The sequence below is a fragment of the Macrosteles quadrilineatus genome, unplaced genomic scaffold, assembly GCF_028750875.1.
Source record: "Macrosteles quadrilineatus isolate MER2022 unplaced genomic scaffold, UCM_ALF_1.0 Scaffold_107__1_contigs__length_349487, whole genome shotgun sequence".
In the NCBI taxonomy this organism is placed as follows: Eukaryota; Metazoa; Arthropoda; class Insecta; order Hemiptera; family Cicadellidae; genus Macrosteles; species Macrosteles quadrilineatus.
This window is the reverse complement of record NW_026542700.1, coordinates 181662-207764: the sequence shown is the minus strand read 5'-3', so window position 1 is coordinate 207764 and position 26103 is coordinate 181662. Positions and strand designations below refer to the sequence as shown.

Below are 26103 nucleotides of genomic sequence, written 5' to 3'. Positions count from 1 at the left end.
ATGTGCAAATGTTAAAAAAATAAAATAAAATTAAATAAATTAAAATAAAATTATAGAGGCTAAGTCTAGCCTCTTGATAATTTCTTTTGTTGTCCCGATTAAAAAAAAACCCCGTTGCGTTGTATGAACTTCTTTAGAACTAGTTATAATTAAACACCTCTTGGTCTTTATTTTGTTTGGCTCAAGTTGATGTTCCGTTATGCAAGGTAATTTCTTGGGCAATAATCACTCAATGGATTCGCAGTAAAGCTGACATAAACAAACTTATGTTGCGTAACTATTATCAAACTCCTTGCTATTACCATCGGGAGAGTTTACTCTTAAGACAATCATCCACCTCTTACATCAAAATCAAACCTCTTGAAGCTTACCACAAAATTGGAGAATACCAATCAGTTTAATGTTTGGCCATTTTTTTGATGATACATAACCGAACTATATTGTTGATTTTTTAAATTTATATTTTGACTTCCCAAATGCCTTTTCCTTTGGACTTTGGTTGGTAGTCCTGGCTAAATAGACATTTTATCTTCGTAAAATAAATACAGTTAATTTCACTGCACTCTACCACAGACAAGGGAAGAAGTACTTACTGTATTATCTTGCCTGTGATTATACTGAAGAATCAGTGTAAGTCATCAACGTGAAGTCATAAAATTAAATTAATGATTGTCGAATTAAATCAAGTCAATTCGTTTATTTCTGCCATTTTAACAATTGAACACACACAATACATATTGGTTTGCAACGTGAAGAAAACTCGAACAATTTTACGATAGAAAGCGTGTGTTCAACCACTAGTTGTTTACTTTTTTATAATACAAATTTTGCTATTATAAAATACCAAAAAGAGGACTGTGTCTGGTTGTATCGAAGTCGAAAATATCCATTAAAACAGCACATAGGGGCCTCAGATATGCAGAGAAACTAAAAAGACTTTATAAATATTGTTATTTATATACTTTTTATACTATTATTTTTACCTGTTTAGATTACAGATGGATAGTAGTACCTGTTTATAGCCTTTGAGTGATGTGGGGATTATTTTGAAACGAGATTGAATACAAATTATGCCTAATTTAATCTATTTTTGAAAAGTAAACCACACTTTTTAACTTCCAAAACAATAAACCACACACTGGAAAAGTAACCAGGGAATTGCAAGTAGTTTCAATTCTCGCATGGATTCTATATTCTGTAACTAACTACAGTAATGTTAACGCCAGCAGCGGAGTTGGTTATCCAGTTAGCAGCGTGTAGATGACGGGAAATGCCACTCTGAGATGTAATTAAATGGTAAATTGTTCATCTGGGTGGAGACGAAGGTACATCCCTGTTGCAAGTTTCAATCTCGGTAAAGTCAAACAATAATCTCCCGATCGCTTGTTGTAGTGATTCGCATTGAAGTGAAACAAGCAGTTAGTACGCAAACTTGGTAAACAAAGGTAAGGGGCTAAAGGCAGTCGTTGAAACACTCTAAGGGAAATTTTCTTGAAAAGTAACTTATAGGTATAATTTGTTCCAAAATATTGTTATAATGAATAAGATATAGCAGCATTATAACATTGACTTTATTATAAAGTCAATGATTATAATGAATAAGAGGATAACAATTTCGCCAAAAAGATCCTTCTGCTCACACAGATATTGAAAACCACCACAACATTGACAAAACTAGTTAAAGTCTATAACAAGTGAACGTACAATAATAGATACAGAATAATGCAAACATTTCACACTAATAATTGTAAAATTAAGAGCTACATCGGAGAAAACTCGAAAACAGAAAGACAGAATAAAAACAAACCCAGAATATAGAAGAACAAGTATTGGGAGAATATAGAGAACATAATCATTATGCAATTCTTACGATAATTTAAATGGTGCCGGAATTAAGCCACTGTTTAAGGACCACGTTTAAGTCAAATGTTACTAAACTATTAGTATAATATTGATTAAGTATTTAAAACCAATGCTGTCGTGAATTAATAAAAAGATTTTAACTTGCTTGATTTGGTTCAAGCACAATTTATTATCAAATTCTTTCAGAAATCTACACCCTCCTCAAAGGCTATTCGAATTAATAATGTTTCTGATGGATTAATTAGGACGCGTTGCAGAAAGTCAACAGTCCCGGAAGGTCAAATAATTTAATTATATACGATTTCTATTACATTATACAAAATACTCTACTGACATTCCTATATACGTACTAAACATAGTATTGAGATAACGTTTCTAGTTAGTGGTTATAGAACGCCAGACTTCTGCCCTAAAAACTCGAGTTCAAATCCCACCAATCGTCAATTTTCTAACTTGATGTGATCCGAAGGTTCAGAGCAGCGACCACAGAATTAATATTCTTCTTTTAATCTGTGGTCGCTGGTTTAGAGTCAGAGCTGTAGCTCCAACGGTGAGAACTTTCTCTGTATAGGAGACCATTCTCTAAAGTAAAATCCATACGATAATTTATGTTATTGTACTAAATGAAGCAAACATAAGTAGGATCATAATAATGTTAATCGGAACGGAAGTTAGATGTATTTAACTAATTAGCTGTTTTCTGCTTTAACTGTTTAACTAGTTGAACTGTCGAACTTACAAAATATACAAAGAAATATAGAATACTTCATCGCCAAAGCTTAAAGTAACTTTTTTTTGCCCTCAATTCAATTGACCGAGGAGAAAGCCGAGGTTTGAAAAAATTAGCTTAAGAGACTTATGGTCCTTATGGGTATGTATGTTTTGTAATTTTAAAAAAGAAAGTGTACATTGTTGCAAAATTCTATGAGATAGCTTCTGCCAACAACAGTTTTTAGTGATACATGCAACTATTAACTACTGTTTTAGTCTTTTAAAGAAATGTGCATAAGATATTACTCCACTAACGCAATAACAAATTCAGATCCAAATCACTTTAACACTTAAACAATATAACTAATTTGGTTAAAGCTTGCATTAAGAGCTATTTATTTCACTAAACTGTAGGATTAAATTACGATGGACAGAAATATACAACATTTAACAGATAAATACATATATTAAAGTAACTGGATTAAAACAAATATGTATTTTATATTCTTATTCGAAATCGGCGGGCAAAGTTGTAAAGGGAAAATGTACATCTGTGTCTTGTGGCTGGGATCCAGCTGATACTTTTTATCCTAGGAATACAAATAACTACTTAAGCCCAGTAACGCATTTATTGGACACATACGTTTAGTTTGCAGTAATTCACAATATGTTCAGTGATTTGATTATTATGTATACTTGTATGTTGAAAACAAAATAACTAAACGTTCATCAATTTCTCACGAATTCAAATTAACTGCACTTTACAAATTCAAACAATTTAGGTAGAAACATCGTTTTACGTTATTTTTTCTAAACTACTTTATTTCCGTGCGAATATTTATAACACTAAACTACAACATTACGCATTAAAACTTGATTTAATCAATCATGCATTTTTTTAAATTTCTAAGTATCAAATTATTGATTTGACTCATGATAAGTTTGGAAACTAATAATGGGTCTCTTGTGGATATAGTTTGCCAACAGCCCTCTCGCCAGCAAAACTTTGCAGTATCAATTGATTACTAGCACCTGCTATGGGATAGTACAACCCCTCCCCTTTGCTGGTCTCTACCCGTACAGTGGGAATTGAACTACCCGCTGGTTCAATTGATTCTGCTGTTTAATAGCTCTCCATTCCTTATGTATACGAGTAATATTAAAGATGTGAAAGTTTGTATGCTTGTAAGTATTGCGCTTTTTAAGTAATGCAAGGCCACAAGCATTTACAGAGCAAGTTTCCGTATAGTTGAATTACATTTGATCATAATAACTGTAAAGTTATTAAAATAACCTAAATAATAGCTAAAGAAAACACACTAATGCGTGATGAGGCGAGAAAGTACTTAACAAATCATTACACACAACCTCTAATCCTAAATAATGTGTAGGTTGAGATTGAAATATTAAAGGATGTTGAATGTGTAAGTAAATATATTCAATAACACAAGCTAAATAATATTCCATTGACTAAAATAAAACCCTTTTAGTCAATTTATAAACCGCAATATGTTTTAACAGAAAAGTGCTATAACAATATAAACCCAATACAATATGAAAGGCTATAAAATCCGTATAATATTGGACGTGTCAACGCCTTTGTGACACTTTGATTCCTAAAACCAACTCGAAAGAGAGTTTGATAAAGTCTTTGTGGAAATAAAACACGCGTTCTTACAGAGCGGTTTTCGATTTCACAGATATTACAAAAGGTTTGCTTTCAATTGAGATATGCATTGCTTCGAACTATTTTGATTTTATGGCCACAAAAATATGCATTTGTTAAAGTTCTATTTTTAAAATATTATTTTTGTTCGGTGAAAGGTGAAAGTAACGTCATATTTTCCGTTTTAAGTAGATATGAGTAGCTAAATTATCCATAGATGTCATCAAATATTTGTTGGGAATGGTACAAATAAAATAATTTATTATCAAATACATTACCGGTGTAAAGTAAAACAGTAAGGGCGCAACGGGTTGTTGTACTCAACGTAAGGTTACAACTGACCACTTTGGGTCACGCTATTTGTTGACTCATCGTAATTTATTTATTGGCTACTTGTTTCCAAAAACTGCATTTCCAGGTAAATTATTATGGTTGGACTTCAGGACTTCGGATTAACCCAATGATGCAGATTGTTTTAAAGGTTTCCTTATACATGTTTTTTTAACGCTTCTTTTGTTTAATATATTTACAATCGGATTTGTCATACCGTACACGGAATGTCCATATTAAAACTTAGAAAAAATAGCTCTCTTCTATTCTATACTAGTTTAAAACTTCCCGAGTCCTTGTGTTCTTGTAGAAGGACAGTAAAAAGAAACAAAACAGGTGTTGTGAGCAATCCATATGAAACTCAATATTGCCGTCGACTTGCACCCAAGCCGGCCACCATTTGTCCTAAGGTGGACCCTCCCCCGGCTAAGCAACACACTTGTATATGAATTGCATACTTACGGGTGTCAAACCCGCGCATGTAGAAAGATCTTAGAGCTGCACTCATTGGGTTGGAAGGTTCAATATCAAAAAGGGGGGGGTATTAGTAACATTGGACATGCCAATGGTAGCGATTGGCAACGATGGAAGGTTTAACGACGGCAATAAAGGATTGGCAACCTTTTAAGGCAAATTTTTAGCAATGGATTTGGAACATTGGAAGGTCCAATAATAACAAAGAAGGATTGGCAACATTGGAAGATCCCAATGATAGTGATGCCAATGTTGGGGGAATTGTAACCACAGAAATACAAAACTGTGCCAAACGATACAAATAGTTTGTAACGTTGTAGGGTTGGCAACATTGGAAGGTCTAATAACAAAGAAGGATTGGCAACATTGGAAGATCCAATGATAGCGATGCCTATGTTGGAGGTATTGTAACCGCAGACCTACAACGTTATGTCAAACGAGCGCCAGAGGCCTTACAAGTAGACAATGAGCTACAAGAACCTCTTTCATCTTACACTTCTCTCTCATCCAATTTGCCAAAAATGTATCAACAATATAGCAACGTTAATAATCAAAGTTACATTTACAAATGCAAAATCACCGATTTATCGAAATACTACGTTTAGTCTTTATTAACTTATTTTTTTACGTATAATTCTGATGGAACATAGTTATATCTGTAGTTGAAGATTGCTATACTGGTTATATTCTAAGTTGTATTGAGGTTAGCCTTGTTTATACTCTACTGAATGTTAACCATTGTACTTAGGTTTCATGTTTCAACATCAAATCAAAGTGGTTGACCCATGAGGCCGATGAGTATGACATTAGTGTGGTACGACAGTAATGTGGTTTACACCGAATACGTAACGGTAGACATAAAATTCATGTAGGATTTTCATTAACTAAAATTCAGAAACAATTAGAAACAGTTATTTTTATCAGTGCAGATTTTGAATGTGGTACGTTTGAACTTGAATCCTATGAAAACAAATACAGTTAAAACCTTGAAAAGGGTTGTAATGTACGAGTGAAAACCCACTGAAAGTGTAAACCCACTATTGGTTAGCATTGTTAGGGCACTATCGGGATTTACAGATACATTATGTCACATTACTCCCGGGTTCCCTTTTGTGGTTTGGGTCTTTGTCACACAAATTATTACACAATATTAATATGGGCTAAAATTGCATACGGTAGTTATCTACCGTGTGTGATTTTATCCTACCTCTAAATATCCAAAGAATTATTTGAACTGCGAGCTTGAAACTTGGCATAATTTACAGGTACCGCACACCCCGGTGCGTCATAGAAAACATTGAATGAAAATAGAAAAAAAATAGAATAGAAAACGCATTGATGAAAATTCACTTATATGGGATTTGTCATAATTAGAACACATGCAACGTTTTAAGATTGTCACTTGAATGGATCTAAGTTCTTGAAGATTTAGTTACAAAGATAACTACGCATACGACTCAAGTTTATATAGTGAAATATCATTTGTCTGGATGCAAAGAGTAAATCCACATACAGGGTGGGGAAATTTCGTGGCACCCTGTTTTACTGAGTATGTTACGTCTTAAATGTTAGACCTAATTTATCGTATGGTTCTCAATTATAGTTGTCTGCAGTAGTATTTATGTTTACTTGGCAAGAAAACACGAATTGAGTTATTGTAGTGTATTAAGTAATTTACCCCACGCAGAGATCGTTTGTCTTTCGAATTGCTCGCCTCCTTAGCCGGCTTGTGTCGAACAACTAGTTGGTCTTTTTTGGTTATACGTTTGTTGTAGTTATATCCTAGAGATAGCCTTATTTAATAAAAATACTGCTTTTCTGGATTAACAGAATTGAAGTAACTTATAATACTATGTTATTGTTAACAAATGTTGTTTACAACATTAGAATCCTGTACTATTATCATTTTAGCTTGATTTTCCCTTAGAAAAACACATACCAATAAGTATTGAAGGTAGTCAGTTAGCCAGGGCCACAATTTTTGGTACGGTATCTAAGGTTAATTTTTAGGTATCAGCTAAAACTTAAGAGACTTTTTACTCAGGTAATTTTTTTGATTCTAAAAGTATTTATCATAGTTCCTAAAACATATTTTGACGTGTTTTCACGGTTAGAATAAGTATTTCTCTCCTGTTTCATGATAAATATAAACATTAGTGAATTTTTCTACAGTACCAGAGGATAAGTGACGGTTTAGTTAATATTAATAAGTATATTTGCTCATTTATTTTAAATTAGGTTATATTGTGAACAAATTATAGAATTTACCAAAACTCCTTTAAAGAATCAAAGTAACACTAAATTTAACTGATCAAAAAGAATGATACATCTTTTTGAAACCATACGAAAGTTCATTATTTCCTGTCAAAAAAAACTGCTGTACTCCTGAACTTGAACTGTTTGACCAAATTCATTTATTGCTATTAATAAATCGTACAATAAAACACAATTACACATTCAATGAAAACCACAAAGATTAAAATCCAACTGAAATAAATCAAGAACTCCATCATGGCATAGCGTTTACGACTGCCTTTTACGATTCTATAAAATATGGAAGTGCTGAACCCAAACCGTCATCGACATGTGATTGTTTTATTACAGGGAATAATCAAACATATCGTGTACTACAAGGTCAATTGGTAAACCGTTTCAATAAACATTGATGTCCAATATGTCGGTGTGGATGGCAGAGGGTGGGATGGCTGGAGTGCCAAGGCAGTGAGGTAAGGGTAGCGGGTGTAGAGGCGGGGGTAAGTTTGTATTGATCACCCCAACTCTACCGCCCGCTACCCTTACCATGCCTTCACTACGGCAATGATTTTTGCGAAGCGTGGACATAAAAATAAACCTCGGTATGCGTAGCGATTGTGTTATGCATCGTCCACGTTTTACATGGGTTTTAAAACAGACTAGGAAACCAAAGCTTGGTATAGCTAAATAATCATTAGTAAAATTTTGTTCCCTGGTTTGTGGTTTTACCGATGAATTTCAGGACTTCCTGGTAGGAAGTTTGGGTTTATCCGTGCAATGGAATGGTTTTGGTATTTTTGGGTATGTGTTTCTTTATGGAGGTATATCTATTATGCATGTAAGTGATGGTATTTGTGATAAATCACCATTGTTCTGTTTGGTAAAGAATCTGTTCAGCGTATTTTAATTTGAAGGAAAATGGGTCGAAGATCACATAATCTACTTTTGTTACTGACAAAAGATCCTCGTTCATACATTTATCAGGACCAAACCGGTGATATTTTAGTCTTGATCCTTGTGAAAGCAAGTCCTTTCGTTTTAGATTCTAGTCCAGTTTGTAGTTAATGTTGTTAAATGTACCACTTCATAATATGTGAAGAATATGTCAAGAATACAGACTTTAACTAAATGGGTCACTATAACCTACCTACAAAATTCGCATGTGTCTCCGTAACCAAGTGTAGTAAAATCATTAAACATTATCAATAATAGGTTTGGGGAGGATTTTACTTAAACAAATAATAACACAAATCAATAAAAATAAAATATAAGTAGCACAGTACTAGGGGGTTTGATTGTAATAACGCATTAGACAATAACTATGCCAATTTTGATTAAACTACAGTATTTAAATTAATGATTCTAGCAGTGTATTAGATAGTTCCAATAACGGGTATCAAGTCAAAGGCACTTTAATATTGTTAACTAGAGCAATCATTGTTAGCGTCGTTTTGCAACATATTGCATTTAAATTAATTTAATATCATGTTTATGCTAAATTAATTAAACTGTAACAGTTAATATTAATTCCTAATTGGCAATTTGTAATTTGTATCTTATGGTACTTTATTTTGCGTTCATAGTTTGTTCATTTTTAAAGTGGGATTGCTTTTGTTAATATTAATAACACATAGGCTGCACCATATTGGTACTTTAGTGCCAAAGACGTTTCAAAAACATAGCTTTTACATTTAAACTTGGTGTTTATATAGTGTCATTGTTCACGATTTATACGTTCAGTTGAAATAATCAGTTAAGGTGGTATAAATAGTAACTAAAAATTTAAATGTTTAGTTTTAAAGAATCTATAATACGTGAAGCCGTATTTTGTTAACGCAACTCCTCCCTTATTTGTGGACTAATTTCAACGTTTAAGGTGTCAAAAGATTCGTCTCAATATGTAGTTTTGCAATAAGGTTTTAGAACTTTAAAATGTCTACTCTTATGTGTTGATTAGTTTTAACCTACAAGTGATTTAAGCTATTCAACTTCTACCTCAGCCGTACGAACCAGAAATTGGTATTTTATACTTAATCTAGTCTACTACTTTATGTGGATGTCCAAAACATTTGCATTACAAAATCTACAAAATCAAATTTCTTATTACCTAAGTTGTTCCCCAACCATACCTTTATCGGTAGTTTATTACTTTTGAGAATAACATTGATGTATTATTTATTAATTATTAGTAATCAAAAATGTATTAATTATACAATTGTTTTATGCATTCCTTTATGGGTGAAAATCCCGATATTAAATGTCATATTTAATATCGAATATTCAATTTTAGGCAGAAGTCATAGTCTTGTCCACCTCAGAATTCTTTTGGCCTACTCATTCAGAAAAGAACATGTATTTCAATTGGATAAAATTTCCTATTTGAGATTTCCACCAACTATAATATAAATTTCAACATTCGTAGATTTTTTATAATAATAGGTTATAAATATTTGTACATAAAGCGACAGGTATGTTTCAGGCAAGTGAAATAATAACTAGGGTCAAACTGTGCAAATTGCATTCCAATAGAGCTGCAGCATTGGTCGCCACATACCACAGCCATCCCCAGGTGTATAGAACTAACTGTACATTATCTGCTATTACATTTTAGGATATTGAATGTAAATATAATTCACTATATTGGTAAATAAGTAGCCCTTGATTAACGGCTTTGTATGTTATGTGTCATTTTCTTTTTAGATTTATTTTCTTTTTAGATTTATTAAACATGTTATATTAATTTATATTGGGCTCTGTACCTATGTACTAGGGTTCAAATTCTGATAAATCACTAATAACTATTAGCATTGTGATACGACACTGGCTCAGTATCCGCTGCCAAAGAGAATTTTCTGCGTATTGGAGAACATACTCTTCAGAAATCAGTTAGAAATATTTCAGTATCAGTTATATAATTTAATTGCTCATATTTTAAGCTGAAACTTATACTTAGCATATTTTTGCATCAGAATTAATCGTACCCGTTATAGCATTACTTTATGTCCATAATTACAGGTACGGATGCGACTGATCTAGTGGTTATAGCGATAACCTCTGCCTTGGGGACCCGGGTGATTAGTTTTAACCTACAAGTGATTTCAGTTATTCAACTTCTACTTCAGCCGTACGAACCGGAAATTAATCTATATCTATAAAAGAGGAACTATGTATGTGTGTGTGTATGTATATACGTTATGGACTCCGAAACCGCTCGACAGATTGTAATGAAACTTTCAGGCATTATTAAGCATCTTTCAAGGATGGTTCGAGTGAAGTTTGGTGCAGATCTATCAAAAGGGCTCTGCCCCAGAGGGTTTTAAGTGGGCCAATGTCAGACTTTTTGATCTACAATGTTTACAAATAAATATAATTCAAAAGCAGATGTTTACTTTTACCAACTGTTTTGTAGGTTTGAATAATTACAACATTCTGTATTAGCATTAGTCATGATTTGAAATAGTGCCACAGTGTTTCTACAGAGTGCAGCACAGAAAACTATTTTATTTTTGAATAAGTCCAAATGTATTAAACCCCAATCGCAGCACACCTGTGCACTTAACAACGTTTAAATTCTCCAATGTTAAATATTAAAACATAAAAACCTTTATCAAAGTATTATAAACAATGATATATGATGATAAACAAAAATAGATGACTTTTTAAAATTTATGACAACAGCTAATTTGCAATCAAAAGGTGAGTGAGCGTAGCGAACGAACATCAACCTGGAGGCGAGTTAGCGTAGCGAACGAGCTAACCTGAAAACAAGTGAGCGCAGCGAACGAGCTCCAACCTAAAGGTGAGTGAGCGTAGCGAACGAACTTCAACCGGGACGTGATTGAGCCATGCGAATACTTATGAAGTTAAACGGTGCAAAGTCCGTGGGTACAGCTAGTATTATATACTTAATCTAGTTTCCAGTATCGATTCTTACCGATTGAGAGTATGATTTTTTATTCTCCCTCGGTAATCGGAAGAAAACTAAGACATGACGTTTTGGTTGGAAAATCTTCTGTAAAACCCCATGGTAAAAATTACCTATTTTAAGAATTATAAATTTCAACAAAAATAATTGCAGTCAGCAAAGCGAATAACAATGCGAGCCTGTTAAACTATTAAGTAAAACACGTAGCGAAACACCGTCGTAAAGAGCTGATATGAAAACAAAATAAGCAATTTACTTCCTTTATGCGGGGAAAATTGAAATGTCTAGCAAGTGAACTCTTAGTTAAAAGTTCAGCAGCCAGCATTGTGTGAAAACAACGTTAACTCTTCGTGACGCAATTATTGTTCACAACATCTGGTCCCTTATTATGGTCTATCGCGTCACCAGGTACGAATACAATCACACACATGCACGCTGCAAACACACAGTTGCAAAACCTAATTTGTCAACTAACCACATTGACCATTACCTTCTGGCATTCTAAGATATTCAAGCTATTTTTCAGTACAAATTTATGGGGTTATGGGGAAGGCTAATTTGTTATCTTTTGTCAACTTCTGTAGCTGTCTGTATAAACCATCGATCTGTTGTAGTAATAGAGATCGATGGTATAACCATGTATAAATTTAATTCAATATGAATGTACCAAAATCAGTGGCGGTTCTAAGACCTTGTCAAGGGGGGCTAATGGAGGTATCCCACAGCAGGAGAGCCCCCTCCTTTGAACATCCACTGACCAAAATTGTAATATATACCCTCTCAATTCTATAGAATGTCATAGGAATTACATTTCCAAATTATAATGGACTAGTAAACCATACATATTAAGAAACTCAAACAAGGCAGTGCCAATATCAGGAAATGTTATAAATCCACCTACCATATTCCTTAAAACAAAACCTGACATGTACCAAAACAAACCATATTCCACTCATAAATTCAGAAATAAAAAAGGATCCTCACACAAGTAAAAGACTTTGAAAACACACGACCTCGAAATCCTTACCTAATAAAACCCCTGGTGAAACGCGCAGGCAATTATAATCACGTTGCTAGTAAAATGAAAAAGCAGTTATTTTCCCTGTGTAGTGGAAGGAGGTACACGGCCATGGTTGCTGGGGGGGGGGGGTTATACAGGAGAAGGGGGGGGGCACTTGATTTAATGCACAGGGCAATGTCGGTGCATCCACCCCTTCATCTTAACTTCGTTCAACATCCTTAATTTTTACACTACAACACTGTATTTTTCACAACCATTTATTCCTTTAAATTAATGTATTTATTAATTTATTGTAAACATAAAACGGATCCAAACAAAACTTACTTAAAGCCATATTGACAATTGACATGAACACAAAAAAAAAGGAAAATGGAAGATCAAAAGTATTAAGAAGAAACTGATTAATATGGACAGACAAATTGGTAATACACAACAGTTTGAATTGTTGTTAAAACACTTTTTTAAAGAACAATTATGGTTGAGATATGTCCAACGAAATTTGACCAAACTAATGAAATGTAAAACAAAATAGTCGTCTATCCTTTTTAGCCTTTTAATATATCGGATAGCTTAATATCGTTGTAGGTTTTTTAGTTTTTGTAGAAACGAAAATTAGTTTCTCCTATCAGCAAATGTAAGCACTTGAGACAATGTTTTAGGATTTTCTTTAAAATTTATTTTTTTATGAACCTAGAAAAAGCTTGAATTGTGCCTACTCCGAAGGTTTTTTGGGTCAGAAGTCTTTAAAAGTATCATCATATAATCATAGAATTGTATCCTTATTCGATCACTTATACCGAACGTCTTCTAAATACTCAAAATGGTTACAATTCCCCGACAAATGCTATGCTGATATCCGTTTGCCATATATTTAAATAATTCAACAAATACATGGGCCAACGCCCTGCCTAAGGCTCGCCAAAACCAGTATTGCCCATTCAGATGCTATTGGAATAGTCACATTCATTTTTAAGTGTTAAACCTTATAGTTTCATCTGATACTAAACAATTGGCGTAGAATCTGAACAAGAACATCTCATTTTCAAAATAAAATCCAAGACAATGAGCTTTTAAATCATTTTTGGTTTCGTTCATTACTAGTTAAACTGGGAATCGACCAGGAAGAGCCATAAGGGCCAATTAGTGATTGTATCTTTCGTAGACTGGCACTTGACAGTACATAATGTCTATCCCTCACAATTTAATCCTTTAATAGTTACAGCTACTTCAGTGACAAATAAGATAAGGTTAGGATGTATACTGTACGTCTACACATAACTTACTACAGTGCAAGAATCTTAAAAAAACTCAATTGCTCACGCGTTGTTATTCTTCCGTTGTATTCTTAAATTGTACAAAGAACATAAGAAAAGTAATTTAGTCTATTTTAAGAGGTATGATAGTAGAAAATGTGAATTCAATACAATTAGTAAATATTGTCGTTGATGTTTCATGGACATATTAAATTGCCAATACACGTTTCTTAGTAAAAATAAATATACCCAAAACAAGTTTTACAAAAGTGCATAGCTAGTTTGCTATAAGTTACTACAGCCCGTGGCGATGTATCGACCAAACTATTCTGGCAACATTTCAAGTGTCAATGTTAGAAATGTTCACCAATTTCAAATTTGGTTCTTTCCGCGTGGTATTTTACTGCTCTTTTCTAAGTAGTTTTCTCCTAATATGCTCAATACACTACACTCACCGAGAACAAAACTAGTATTTGTTTGATAAAAACGTTGCAATGTGTAGTCGTAGTCTGCATATAGTTTTCTAAACCTGAAAAAAGTAAAATTATGAAGTTAGGATAAAATAATATTTGAAATTAGACATTATAAATGTTGGTTTGGCGAATTATTAAATTGATAAATAATGTATGTTTTTTAGTTCTCTTAACTACAAGATCTGTAGGAATGTAGGTTATTCAATTCATAGAATTAAATAAAACATTGATGTTCTTTGGCCCATGATCACTTTTTGAACATCAAAATGGTATAAAATAGCCTGATTCAGCCTAAATTACTGTATTATTTTAGTGTGTTTAAAAATAAGCCAATCTGTACATTTATAACAGTAATTGTTGGATTGACTTTAAGGTTTTCAAAACGTGTTCCTTATTTATGTATTTAGTTTATGTGATATTTAAGAACACTATACTTATGGGAAGAATAAAACAATCAGCAAAGGAATGTAGTACGCGATGATGATGCTAGAATTCCAAAGAAAATGTATATTCTCCATAAAGGTCTATTTAGTTACTTACCGTGTGTAACTACATATAACCGTATGTAACTGTCGGTACTTATTGTTCAGTATACTTAACTTTTACAGCGTTTGTATTAAATTAAATCTAGAAATTTTATTTTCAGCACGACTAAGACGTGAGTAAACCATTGAAACTAAATTAAATTCCAGAGAAACCGAGAGAAAAAGATTGGATAAGAAAGAATTGTAATTATCCTCAGGCAACCTTCAAGATTGTTGCGCTTCAAAGTGACAGTTCTATCTTGAATTTAAACTCCGAAATTCTAAAATAAAAATAATTTACATTTCGATACTTACCAAAACTAATTGACTGAAAAGTGAGGCAGTAACAAGTATGGTAGTTGTTTGGTGATATGTATAAAAATACGACTATATTAGCTTATAAAATACGCTACACTGACGAGTTACAGCGAGATTATTATTTTCTTAGTAATCTTTTGAATAATGTTGAAAAGGGGTGGATGACGTCTAAAAGTGTTGAATTTAAGGTGTGTACGTGACAAATTATAACAACTAAAATAAAAAAAAAAAAAAAAAAAAAAAGATGGAAGAAGTCTTACACACACAGAAATACACACAACTATAAATGTTGTAGGGCTATTAATTGATACCATAACATTCTCCCTAAACTAATACAAAACATTTTCCATCTTTTGAAAGAACAATCTCTATGAGGGTATGTTACAAATGCTCAGCTTGAGATTAGTCCTCTAAGAAATAAACAGTTAATTATTTGTGGGAAGATTCAAATAATTTTCAGCTAAAAAAATCGCAAACCATAAAGTTGAGCAAATTAATGCTTTGTTGCGTTCAGTTATAATGTATATTTCACTGCTAGACTGGACTGTTTAGGAACCAGGCGCCATCTGACAATATGGCTACACCCCTGCCTTGCGGGTATTGCGTTTTGGCGCCTGTATTCGATGCAATAAATATCGACGCAGCAATAATACTGTAATTATGTGTAAAGTAAGATATTAACAAAATAACAATTGGAATATTCAGAGTACCTATCATTATTCAAAACATAGGCCTATATTTTTATTCTTACCTCGAAATATTATGGAATACTGTAGTACTTAAATTTTTTTCGAAATCTGTTAACCAACACTACAGTATAACAGTAATTGACCATACTTGTGTATGGTACTCAAAGATTCGCTTGCAGTACTCAAAGACATAAATATCATCCTGCCAATAGGAGTAAACAATCAGAGACAAGGAAGAGTGGTTTCGGAAGAAGAAAGAAAACAACGGTCGGAAAGAATGAAGAAGTATTGGGCGGACAAGAAGATGAGACAGAATTTAAAAAGAATCTGACCTTTTAATAGACTTAAGTGGTCCAATGCTGGCCATAAAATAATAATAATAATAATAATAATAACAGTTATTGGCATGCATGAAGTAAGCTATTGGTGATACATGCCACTTTTAAGTCTTTTGTTTTGGGTTGAAAATAAATCTTTTATGGTAAGATATTCGTAGAATATTGGTTTTAAGCTGCAGTCTATTTAAATGAATCTCCGTGTGTTTTACGAATGCACGAATCTTTTTGTGTTAATCAACGTGCCATTTCGGGAGCTCACGTAGATTTGTTCCTACGTGAGCAAATGTGTGTTTATGTGGTGTGTTCCACGTTCATATTTTTTCCAGCTAAGGCTTATATACATAAGCCTAAAATGTGTTTATACTTTAAAAAGATAGTAACCCTCTTCAATATGTCTTTACTGTAAAGCGAATATACAGTGAAACCAATTGAAGTCAACTTTACTTCTTCCTTTCATTCAGTACTGAAATCTGAATATGCATATATTGAGTAAAATAAAACTTTTACATCTAAATCCAAATTCAACCCTGTATAAAATAAACCCCAAAAATGCGTTGCAGGGTTACCGTTGTATTTATAACTCGCGATTTTCCAGCCGGTTGGTAGCTTTTGTGTTAACTAGGTTATTTATCGCGACTGTCCTCCCCCCTCCCCCCCCCCATCGCTCGCCCATTCTCTCAACGACCCTGCATAATGTAAAGTGTTGTTTTATTTCAATAGCAAACACTTCTCTGTTGACTATGTCACTGTCGAATATTTTCACACTCTATAAAACAATAAATATATTTCATTTTGACATTATATTAGAAGCTAATTGAGTTAATTTTTGCATTTTGTAATAAGTTACAAATAAGTAAAAAGTTGGTGAATAAAAGAGAAAAAAATAAATTACTGCTCTGCTGTTGCTTAATTGAATTATGTATTTTTTTTTACTAAAACTGGCTATAATAATAGATATTTAGATACTAGAGTATAAATTCCATCTATGGTCCAGCAGTAGAAAATTTGTATCTAAATACAACATGAACGAACAACTCACTAAAGGAGTTACTGTAAAATTCTATCCCTTTGATACTATAATACTTGACATGTTGCTTGCTATAGTTAACACTAAAGTGGCCTTCTAGGTACATCTATTGTCAAGTGCAGAGCTCTGAAGGAAAAATTAATCTCCCAAACTGTGCTTCCTGGCAATTGCAGCGTTAGTGTCACTGCAGGGGAGACGAGGATGGAGATATTGCAGTGTGGGTGTAATGTAGTGCGTCAGCGTTGCCATGGTAACGTTATGTGATGTCTGATGTCTGATCCCTAGCTGTACTCTATATAGACGCGTCGACGCAGTCTCCCCCCCCTCTCTCTCATTCCCTCCCCCTGGTCCAGACAACAAGGGGTGGGATAACCTAGGATATTATTATTACGCATTATTACTAAACTACTGTAACATAAATTTAACGGCTGTGACAGATATATGTATGTACTTAGCAACATGAATCGTCTGCATAGTGTCTGCATAGTCTGCATGTAGTGGCAAGATTTTATTCCTTGAGGTCCATCTTTAAGTGAAAACATTCTAAAACCATGTTTTTGGCTAGGCACAGGATTGTTCAATGAGTTGGTAGGGATTGATAACAAACAAGATGTTTCAAGAGTTTCTCAAGTTGTGTTTTTCTTCATTTGTTTTGTTTGAAAATTCTACGACTAAACACAACCATTTTATCTCTAGCTAAAAATTATCCATCTGGAAACATTAAAAATACAGTACTATTACAATACTGGTATGAATGCTGAATGTACAACAGTAACCACAGAACGGCCACAACGCCCATTACTGAACACAACCACCACATTTCGCCTACACTATTCTAGAAGAGGATGTTAATTAAATTACTAAAAGCTGAGTGTTTTTTTGTAAAAAGGGTAGGTAGATTTAGAAAGGTTGTGTAGGTTTTAAACATGCTCTATAGGTCAGTGGAAGCTCTTTCGTACATTGCCCATGAGGAGTTGTCAGTTTGTACAGGTTGAGGAAGACTAGATTGCAATTACTTTCCAGATTGGATTTGGTATTTTTTGGTTTACCATACTTAATACTTTTATACTTTTAATACTTTTTGATGAAATGGCGACCATACAAAGTATGTATTTTTTGCCAAGTATGAATGGAGGTGAGTGTAGGATGAGTGATGCGATCTTGTAGTCCCTGAAAAGAAAAGCCCTGCGGATCATGTTTGATATACCAAATAAAGTCAACTGCAAACCTTTCTTTATAAATAGTAATATAATGACAATTCCAAGTATTTAAATTTTTAATAATTTAGTCTATGTTAAACAAAACATTACAAATTTTACTAAGTGTCACTCAATACATAACCACTCAACTAGACAATCAAACAACCTGTACATCCCACCAGTTAGACTTTCAAAATTCACAAAAAACCATAAATATTTACAATTACAACTTTTCAATAAACTTCCCATTCCATTTAGAGAAATTGATAACATAAACCTTTTCAAATCAACATTATCAAGATGGCTAATTAGCAAAGCCTTTTTTTCTATAGACGATTTTTTAAACACAAATAATTACTCTGACCTCTTAACACTATTGGCCACTAGGAGGCAGCCTACATGACCAAAAATCTTTTTACAAATTTCCTGAATATTTACAAATTGTTTAGTTTTGAAGCATTATTTACTTAAGTTTTTTATAAATTTGTGTTAGAGCATTCAATCTTAGAATTTTAAATTTAAATAGGCCTGTATGTACAGTTTATGCAACAAAATGTTCAATGATTCTTAAGGTGATATAGATTTAAGCATGATGTCATATTTGTGTCCTGATTTCTGACGTTGTCTATTGTAATTTTATGTTGCTGAATGACAATAAAGATTATTATTATTATTATTATTATTATTATTAGTCTTGTTAGTGACTAAGGCCGTCAAATCCTTTTCTAAGTTGAATGACGGTTACAACTTATACCTTAGAATTCAAAGACCTCTTTTCCATTATAGCCGACTGAAACGACCATATGACGCACAGTAGCCTACATCCAACCATACTAAGTAGAGGTCTGCATTATATTACTAACATGCCTGTTCCCTGTTCCAGAACCATGGCTCCGGTGTTCCGGAGGGATGTGGGGGAGGAACCGAGGACGGAGGTTGAGGAGGTGTTCCTACCCTCCACTGAGCCTTCCCCCCATCACCACAAACTCCATAAGGTGTTAGAGCAGCACAAAGCAGTCATAACTGAGGCCCCTGAACTAGGTATGCACAACATGTAAATAGGTTTGCAGGGGTCTAATTGTTGGGCATGTGTAGCAATAATAACTCGATGCGTCAATCAATAAAGAAGTTATTTTTTTAATTCTTTCCATCACTGTTGACCAGGGGCACACTTGCAGTAACCACCTTGATGACTGCCCAAAGACATATTTAGGCTGTTTTGCCTTAAGATTACAAAAAGGAATTATACAGAAAATTTTCCTAAAGGCCTACTTGGCTTTATCCACAACATCTTGCTAGCAGAATTTTGCTCAGGAGTGGATGTTCTTAACATCTTAAAATCTGTCTGGTCTGTCTACAAAAAAAAGTGGCTAAGCTGCAGGTCAGAGGGGTAGGGGGTGATCTTGTAGAGCTATTTTTTACATATTTTTCCAGGTCCAAATACATCTCACTACAAGACCAGTTTATACACTCATATCCCATATCCTACAAGGGGCAGAGGACTTGTACATGCTAGCTTAATACAAACCTATATGGGATTATGATGCATTATGTTGTTTATAAAATGCGTTACAAGGCTAAAAGTGATTTTTTTCCCATCCCAGTTTCAAGAACTTGAATTATATTATATTTACATTTACCCACTCAAAACCTTTAACAAAAGTACAATAAAGCTAGCAAATATACAAACATGTAAATACAAATGGATCATCCTAAACAAAAAAAAGACCAGCTCTAATTAGTATACAACTATTTTAGTATATAACTTTCAAACTTGTATACAAAATTGATACTAACAAAACTAGAAAGCCAATTAAAAGTTTTGTTTGGTGATCAGTAACTTATTAAAGAAAAATTAAAACTGAGTTTAGGCCAGAAATGTTATTTATTATGTTATAAATTTCTATCGTAACTGGAACAAGTAGGGCTTTTGATGGATAGCAGATACTTCACATTCATTTAAATGATGTTCTATATTTTCCACAAACAAAAGAAAATCCATACCATAATTATATCCCCTATTGTTTTACCAGCTACTTACCTAGTAAAACAATATTGTAGCTTTAATATTAAATAAATGAAATACAAATGAATTGAAATTTTCATACAGAAAATTTAGATTCAGATGAAAGTCTCTGATGAGAGACTTGATAAAATCCTCCCAGTAGTCTGCATACTGCCCACTGCTTCTTGGCTTACTTTACTTGTCCACTACACATTTGTCAGGATAATAAACTTGAAACTGTATCTTATGTAAGTATTGGGACAAAAGCTCAACCTATGGAAAGGTAAAAAGAATAAGTCAGTGTACTGTACATTAAGATTGTAGAGTCCTTAAACTATTTTTTGACATCAAAACAAATGATTAAATTAAAAATAATTGTGAGATCCCTTGGCCTATTGACTGGAGATTAAAGGGAAGAACAGGTTACCATAGTCAAAATGATCTCTTGGTTCACCAAGGACCTGGGATTTGATGGAGATGATGGTGCACAATATGGCCACTTGTAAACTGGCCCTCTGTTAAAAAAAGGTAGTGATGTTGTGTGTTCACATCAAGATGCTAGCACTAAAAATGTTTCAGTACAGATAATTCTTCTACAGTGTACATGTCTCATAAACAGGCATATAAGATCTATGTGAATGGGTTAATAATTATTCAAAGTTAAAAAGAAAACGTCAATTTATCAAAACAATAACCCAAGTTAAGTTAGCCAGTCAGTTTCCATAAGTAAAAAATAATCTATTCCGACTTATACCTAATTTGTAAAGGTTTTCGACAGTGAGTTTAGAATCTAATGAGATTAAAAGTAGAATCAAGAAGTGAGATAGCACTTGAGTATTTCCTAAACCAGTATGAATCAAACATGAGTGTCTGAGATAAAATGAAACCACTCTACTTACTCTTGGTGGTATCATCATTGTTTAGCTTTGCTATAAAACTAGAGTAAACCAAACAAAGATTTACACCAAACTCGAGTTAATTACAGTGTGTATATCTTGGTTACTTGTGTTGTTTCTTGTACACCTAGTCAGTTTTTGCGAGTCTTAGGTTTTTGGCGTAATTTATTAACACTTAAATTGTCTAAATCAAAATCAAAAGATCCTTTTTCTGTACTGTCCATTTACTGTTTTTGTTAATGCCACCTATTGAAAATGGTTATATTAGTAAGCCCTCAATAGGTTTTACTCGTGAGAATGCTAAATAAGCTAAGCCAAGGGAAAATTATGATTTTCTCAGGTCCACAACAGCCTGATCTAAAGTGCGTTCTTGGCTACCAAATAAAAATCCATAAATCTCACCTTTAGACTCCTAGTCACTCAAACCAAACTTCACGATAATTTGTCGTTTAATGTTCTCCAATGAAATTTGCTTTCAATTTTGCAACAGGATGAGAAGTCAACAAAAAAATTTTTATAAAAAGATTATAGTTTCCTGATTACAATCGCCTTTTATGAAAAAAATATTGATTGACCATGTAGTTACTTAAAACTGCTGTTTCAAATGTGTGCTTCATAAACATTTGCCATGATTCGTTTACATTTAAGTTATTATTCTGTAAACTACTGTATAATCTAAACTACTGTAGGCAATCCATAAGCCTATAATGTTAAAAATTAAAAAAACAGTCTGTATGGTAGCTAGTTTTAAATTGTATAGATATCATCAAATTGAAATTTGTTTGTTTAAAAAACCTTCACAATGTTTGTTGAAATAACCTTGGTAAGTTTTTTTATGTTCAGCGTATACATTATAATGTATATTGCAAGATGCTACAAAATTTGCACAATAAACTCCTTTCAATGAACTTTATAAACAATTACTCTTGCTTTCTATCTTACAGTTACATATAACATCTTTTATATGCAACCATCATTAAAAACCCCCAAAAAGAAATAGTACATCAATAATAAGAACACTCTATAACATTTATCAAAGGAGACATTGTAAAAAAAAAAACTAGCTACATCCAAACCATAAAACCAATATAGCTTCATCTTTATCACATAGATAGAAGATAAATAATCTAGGTTGAATCTTGAACAATCCTGATGTTTGAATGTCTCAAAGCAATATCATGACAATGAGGGCATTGTCATCTCATTCCATCACCTTTATAGAACTTGGCTTGCTTTTACCAACTGTTCACAACTTGGTCAGTTCTCTATTAGATTTAGAATCCTTTCTGATTTCTGTTGTAGATGAGGATGTGTCAGGATCCACAGAGGAAGCTTCCACAGAGGCCACCACAGTCAAGGGGAAGGCTGAGGAGATTAAGGAGAAGGTGTTGGACGTGGCACACACAGTGGGCGACGAGGTGGGACTGCCAACCTGGGTCGTCGTCTCTATATTTATTGGTAAGCGGCAACAATCAGTTAGTGACTTGTAGAGTGATCAAGGAAGTTGAGAAAATTCAAAAGCTTTTTGATGGCTCGAAAGTGGATCCAGCTGTCCACGATTGGGCTAATAAATAGACCTAGATAGCCAGATGATCTTAGTCAGTACTAAACTGTCTTTTCATATATTGAATACTTATCCTCGTTAGACCTCGCTTTCACCTTAAAATCCACACCTTTGTGTGTTGGCAAAAATCTTATCTAATCTGATTGTATAGTTTATACGTTTCCCAGAATTAATTTTCAAAATTTACAGAATGGGTGGAAGCTTTGTAAGCTGGTTCTCTGACCAGGTATATTTTTCTTCTTTTTACCTTCATACTGAGTGTATAAAAAAATGTGTTTTATATGAATTTTATCTTTCTTTTGATAAAATGCAAAATAGTCACAATCATATCAGTGAATAATGGAGTTCAAAAGGTGAAAGTGTAGGTTCTTACCATCTGTCAAGAGAATCGAAGGGATATACTCTTATAACTTCCAGTTTCCTGTACATCGAACTAATTCACTGAATATTTTTTAATATATAAATATTCACAGCGATTCAAAGGAGATATTTGGGTGAAAAGGAGTTTTAGTGTCTAGTTCATGCACTTATCCTAATAACATTTGGAAATCCAATAAACAAGACTGACTGCATAAACAGTTTATTGCCAGTTTCTCTATTGGGTGACACAAATGCATATAAACGATGTTACTTACCTAATAGTAAAATGGTTATTTCATGGAAAAAAGTAATATTGATAAAGTTTGGGTTGCTATTTTATGATTTCAAAGTTTGAACATTGTAATTGACCGATTAAGCTTGAGTTTATACTTGTCTCCAACATGGGGAAATAGGTTATTAACCAACATTGTAAAAGGTAGCTAAGGGAAGGAAGGGTTTGAATGTCTTGCTGATATTTCCGGTATTTACTAATGATAAAACTTAACATACTATGGTAAACAGAGTGTTGAGAACTACAATTTATTGCACATAGACCATTGCACCAATGAATGAGTGCATATTATTTTGAATTTTAAAATTGTATAAACCCCCTCCATTCCACCATAGACAAAAAGAATTAAATATAGACCGTCAGCTGTGTTGCGGTTATCATAGGTTCTGGCGCACACCGCTTGGAGCACCACGGTAGTTACGGCGTACGCGCTACGTAAACTACAGCGGTGTGCGCCGGAACCTATGGTAACCATGGCAACCTTAGCACGGCTGACAGTCTATATTTCATTCTTTTTGTCTATGATTCCACCAAATGGCCCTTTCCAGATTCTCACTTAAAAGCTGGGCACCCTTTATACGGTATGATAAAAATAACCATTTCAGGATGGTTACAATATATATTATTCTAATGAAAGACCTCCTTTCATCCAGTAAATTACCTTAACTTTTTTGCCGTCAAATTCTTCTGTATCTATCTGAAGAGCTTTTGTTTCTTAGCAAGTACTCAATCCAACTGAAAGTTTTAGTTTCCAAAAATTTGAAAGAAAATTCATCCCAATATAAATTGACCATTAATATAATATTTATATTTATATATATATATATATATTGATCCCAATATAAATTGACCATCAATATAAACCAGATTAATATAAATTGACCCAAAATAATGACCAAAAGATAATTCATTGGTTATAAACACAAAGTTTTAATCCAGTAAATGACCTTCTGTTCAAATAACTATTGGTGAGGATTTCATTCACAAAATGAGTAATTTGCACCTCAACAAGTGTACTATGAATTACATTTAATATATTGCAATGTTCATCAAAAGAACCATGACAAACAACCATCCTTGTTTTTGTTTGTATGAGACACTAGTGGTAAGCTTGAAGATAAACCGGTTGGAAAACTTGATTTTGTTTGTGTTAATAAAGGATGGTTGACACTTTCTTTTTGAATCAGTGACAGGATATGTTTAAATCAGGCTCCAAATTTACTTTCAAGACATATTTTTATTAGACTAGATTACAAGGCAGTAGAAAAAGTAATCCAAAAATAGATTTAGTTTTGTAGTTAAATATGATAATGTTTTTTTATTATGAAACATTCATTCAGAGGTAAACTCACCCTACTAAAAAATTCACCATTTTACTGTCTGAAAATTGAGTGGTGCTAAGAAATAGAATTTCAATTCAATTACAATATCTTAATAAATTTGTATGTAGAAAAAAAGGGTAGGCTTATGTGATATATATTTTTTAATAATGGGTTAATATGAGCCAAACTTGAAGTAAGGAATATCTGTATTCTGTAGTGTTTCTGCTATGTGACAAATTAAAAGAAATTCTCATCCCCAATTGTTGGACCCCCTAGTCAAATCTGAAAAACGGGTTCTCTCATGGCTAACTGCACACAAAATGTCTCAGGGCTCGATTTGGTTTCAGCTTGGAAATATTAGTCATTTTTGCTTATTGGTACTCACCTAATCCAAATCTGGAACTCCTGATTAAAAGATGTATAAAATACACCGTTAAAGCTAGCATGAAATAATAACCTCCAGTAGATATACAAGATTGCTTATAGTCTGTTGATTTGACACCAGAAAAATTTACTGTCGGAAATCTTAACGCTACTTCTCGTTGGAGGCAACAAATTGACCTGTCTAGAAGTAGGACAAACCTCTAGAGGCTAGAGTTTCTGATCAGGCAGTTGACAACATGTTGAATGAGCTACACGATTAAGATCACTATTGTGAATGTTATAAGTAAGAATATTTATAGTAAGATTGCTTTTGTTAGAAATTGAATATTTATGCCATATTTGGGACCCCTTCAAATGAGTTAGAGAACCGTAAAATGTATCATACATAAATATTCATAAACTTAAAAAATTTGAAACTCTCTTGCAAAATGTACTTTTTATCATAATTATTTATATTTATTAAATAATTTTAATATATACAGTACATATAAACCAATTATTATTATATTATTTTGTGTTTTGTTTGGTTTAATTTCCAAATTTTCATTTAATTTTTACTGATTGCTTTACCTACTTCTTACTTGTATTGCTACTTTTTTTAAGAACCTCGTATATACCACAGATTTGATGTAGTTTTAGAGATGGTGAATTGTAAGTCACTCATACCTGGTCACCAGGTTTGGTTCCAGAATCTCAAAATTTATAAATCAAGAACCTTTTTTCTGTAATATATTTTGGCATCGCTACATGATTGTGATGATTTTTTTCTTGTCACAGGAATAGCAGTGATTATTCTGCTGATCTGCGTTTGCTGCATCAGACGATGTTGTCGCAAGAGGAGGTCCAAGGATGGCAAGAAAGGCAAAGGCATCGTAGACCTCAAGTCAGTGCAACTATTGGGGTCTGCTTACAAGGAAAAGGTACGGGACCAATACCAGCTGCAGGAGATGTGATGCACTCGGAGTAGCCTAGAAGAGTTTAAACCTTTCAATCTGTAGAAAAGAGTTTCATATTTTCAATCCCTAGAAGAAAATGATTTTAGAGCAAATTTTTAGTGATTTACATATACAGGCTTGACCTGTAGCATGCTTTGAATTGGCTTTGTTGATTGACTCAACATTTTTAAATTCTAAAAACTTTAACTCAATAAGTGAATGCACATCTATAACATAGAATGATAATTTAACTTTTAATAGTTGTAGGACAATTCACTTGT

The 26103-nt window shown here is 33.2% G+C and overlaps 1 protein-coding gene across 4 annotated transcripts in view; it reads left to right on the top strand.

Annotated features, from left to right (window-relative positions):
• LOC128982095 (synaptotagmin 1-like) overlaps nt 1-26103 on the top strand; it is a 64689-nt gene that overhangs the window by 19477 nt on the left and 19109 nt on the right. For all 4 annotated transcript variants that reach the window (XM_054401143.1, XM_054401141.1, XM_054401142.1 and 1 more), the window contains exons 2-4: nt 18948-19105; nt 22268-22423; nt 25665-25807. In XM_054401143.1, coding sequence (XP_054257118.1) covers nt 18952-19105; nt 22268-22423; nt 25665-25807 — 453 coding nt within the window. In that variant the 5' untranslated portion in view covers nt 18948-18951. The remainder of the gene's footprint in view (nt 1-18947; nt 19106-22267; nt 22424-25664; nt 25808-26103) is intronic.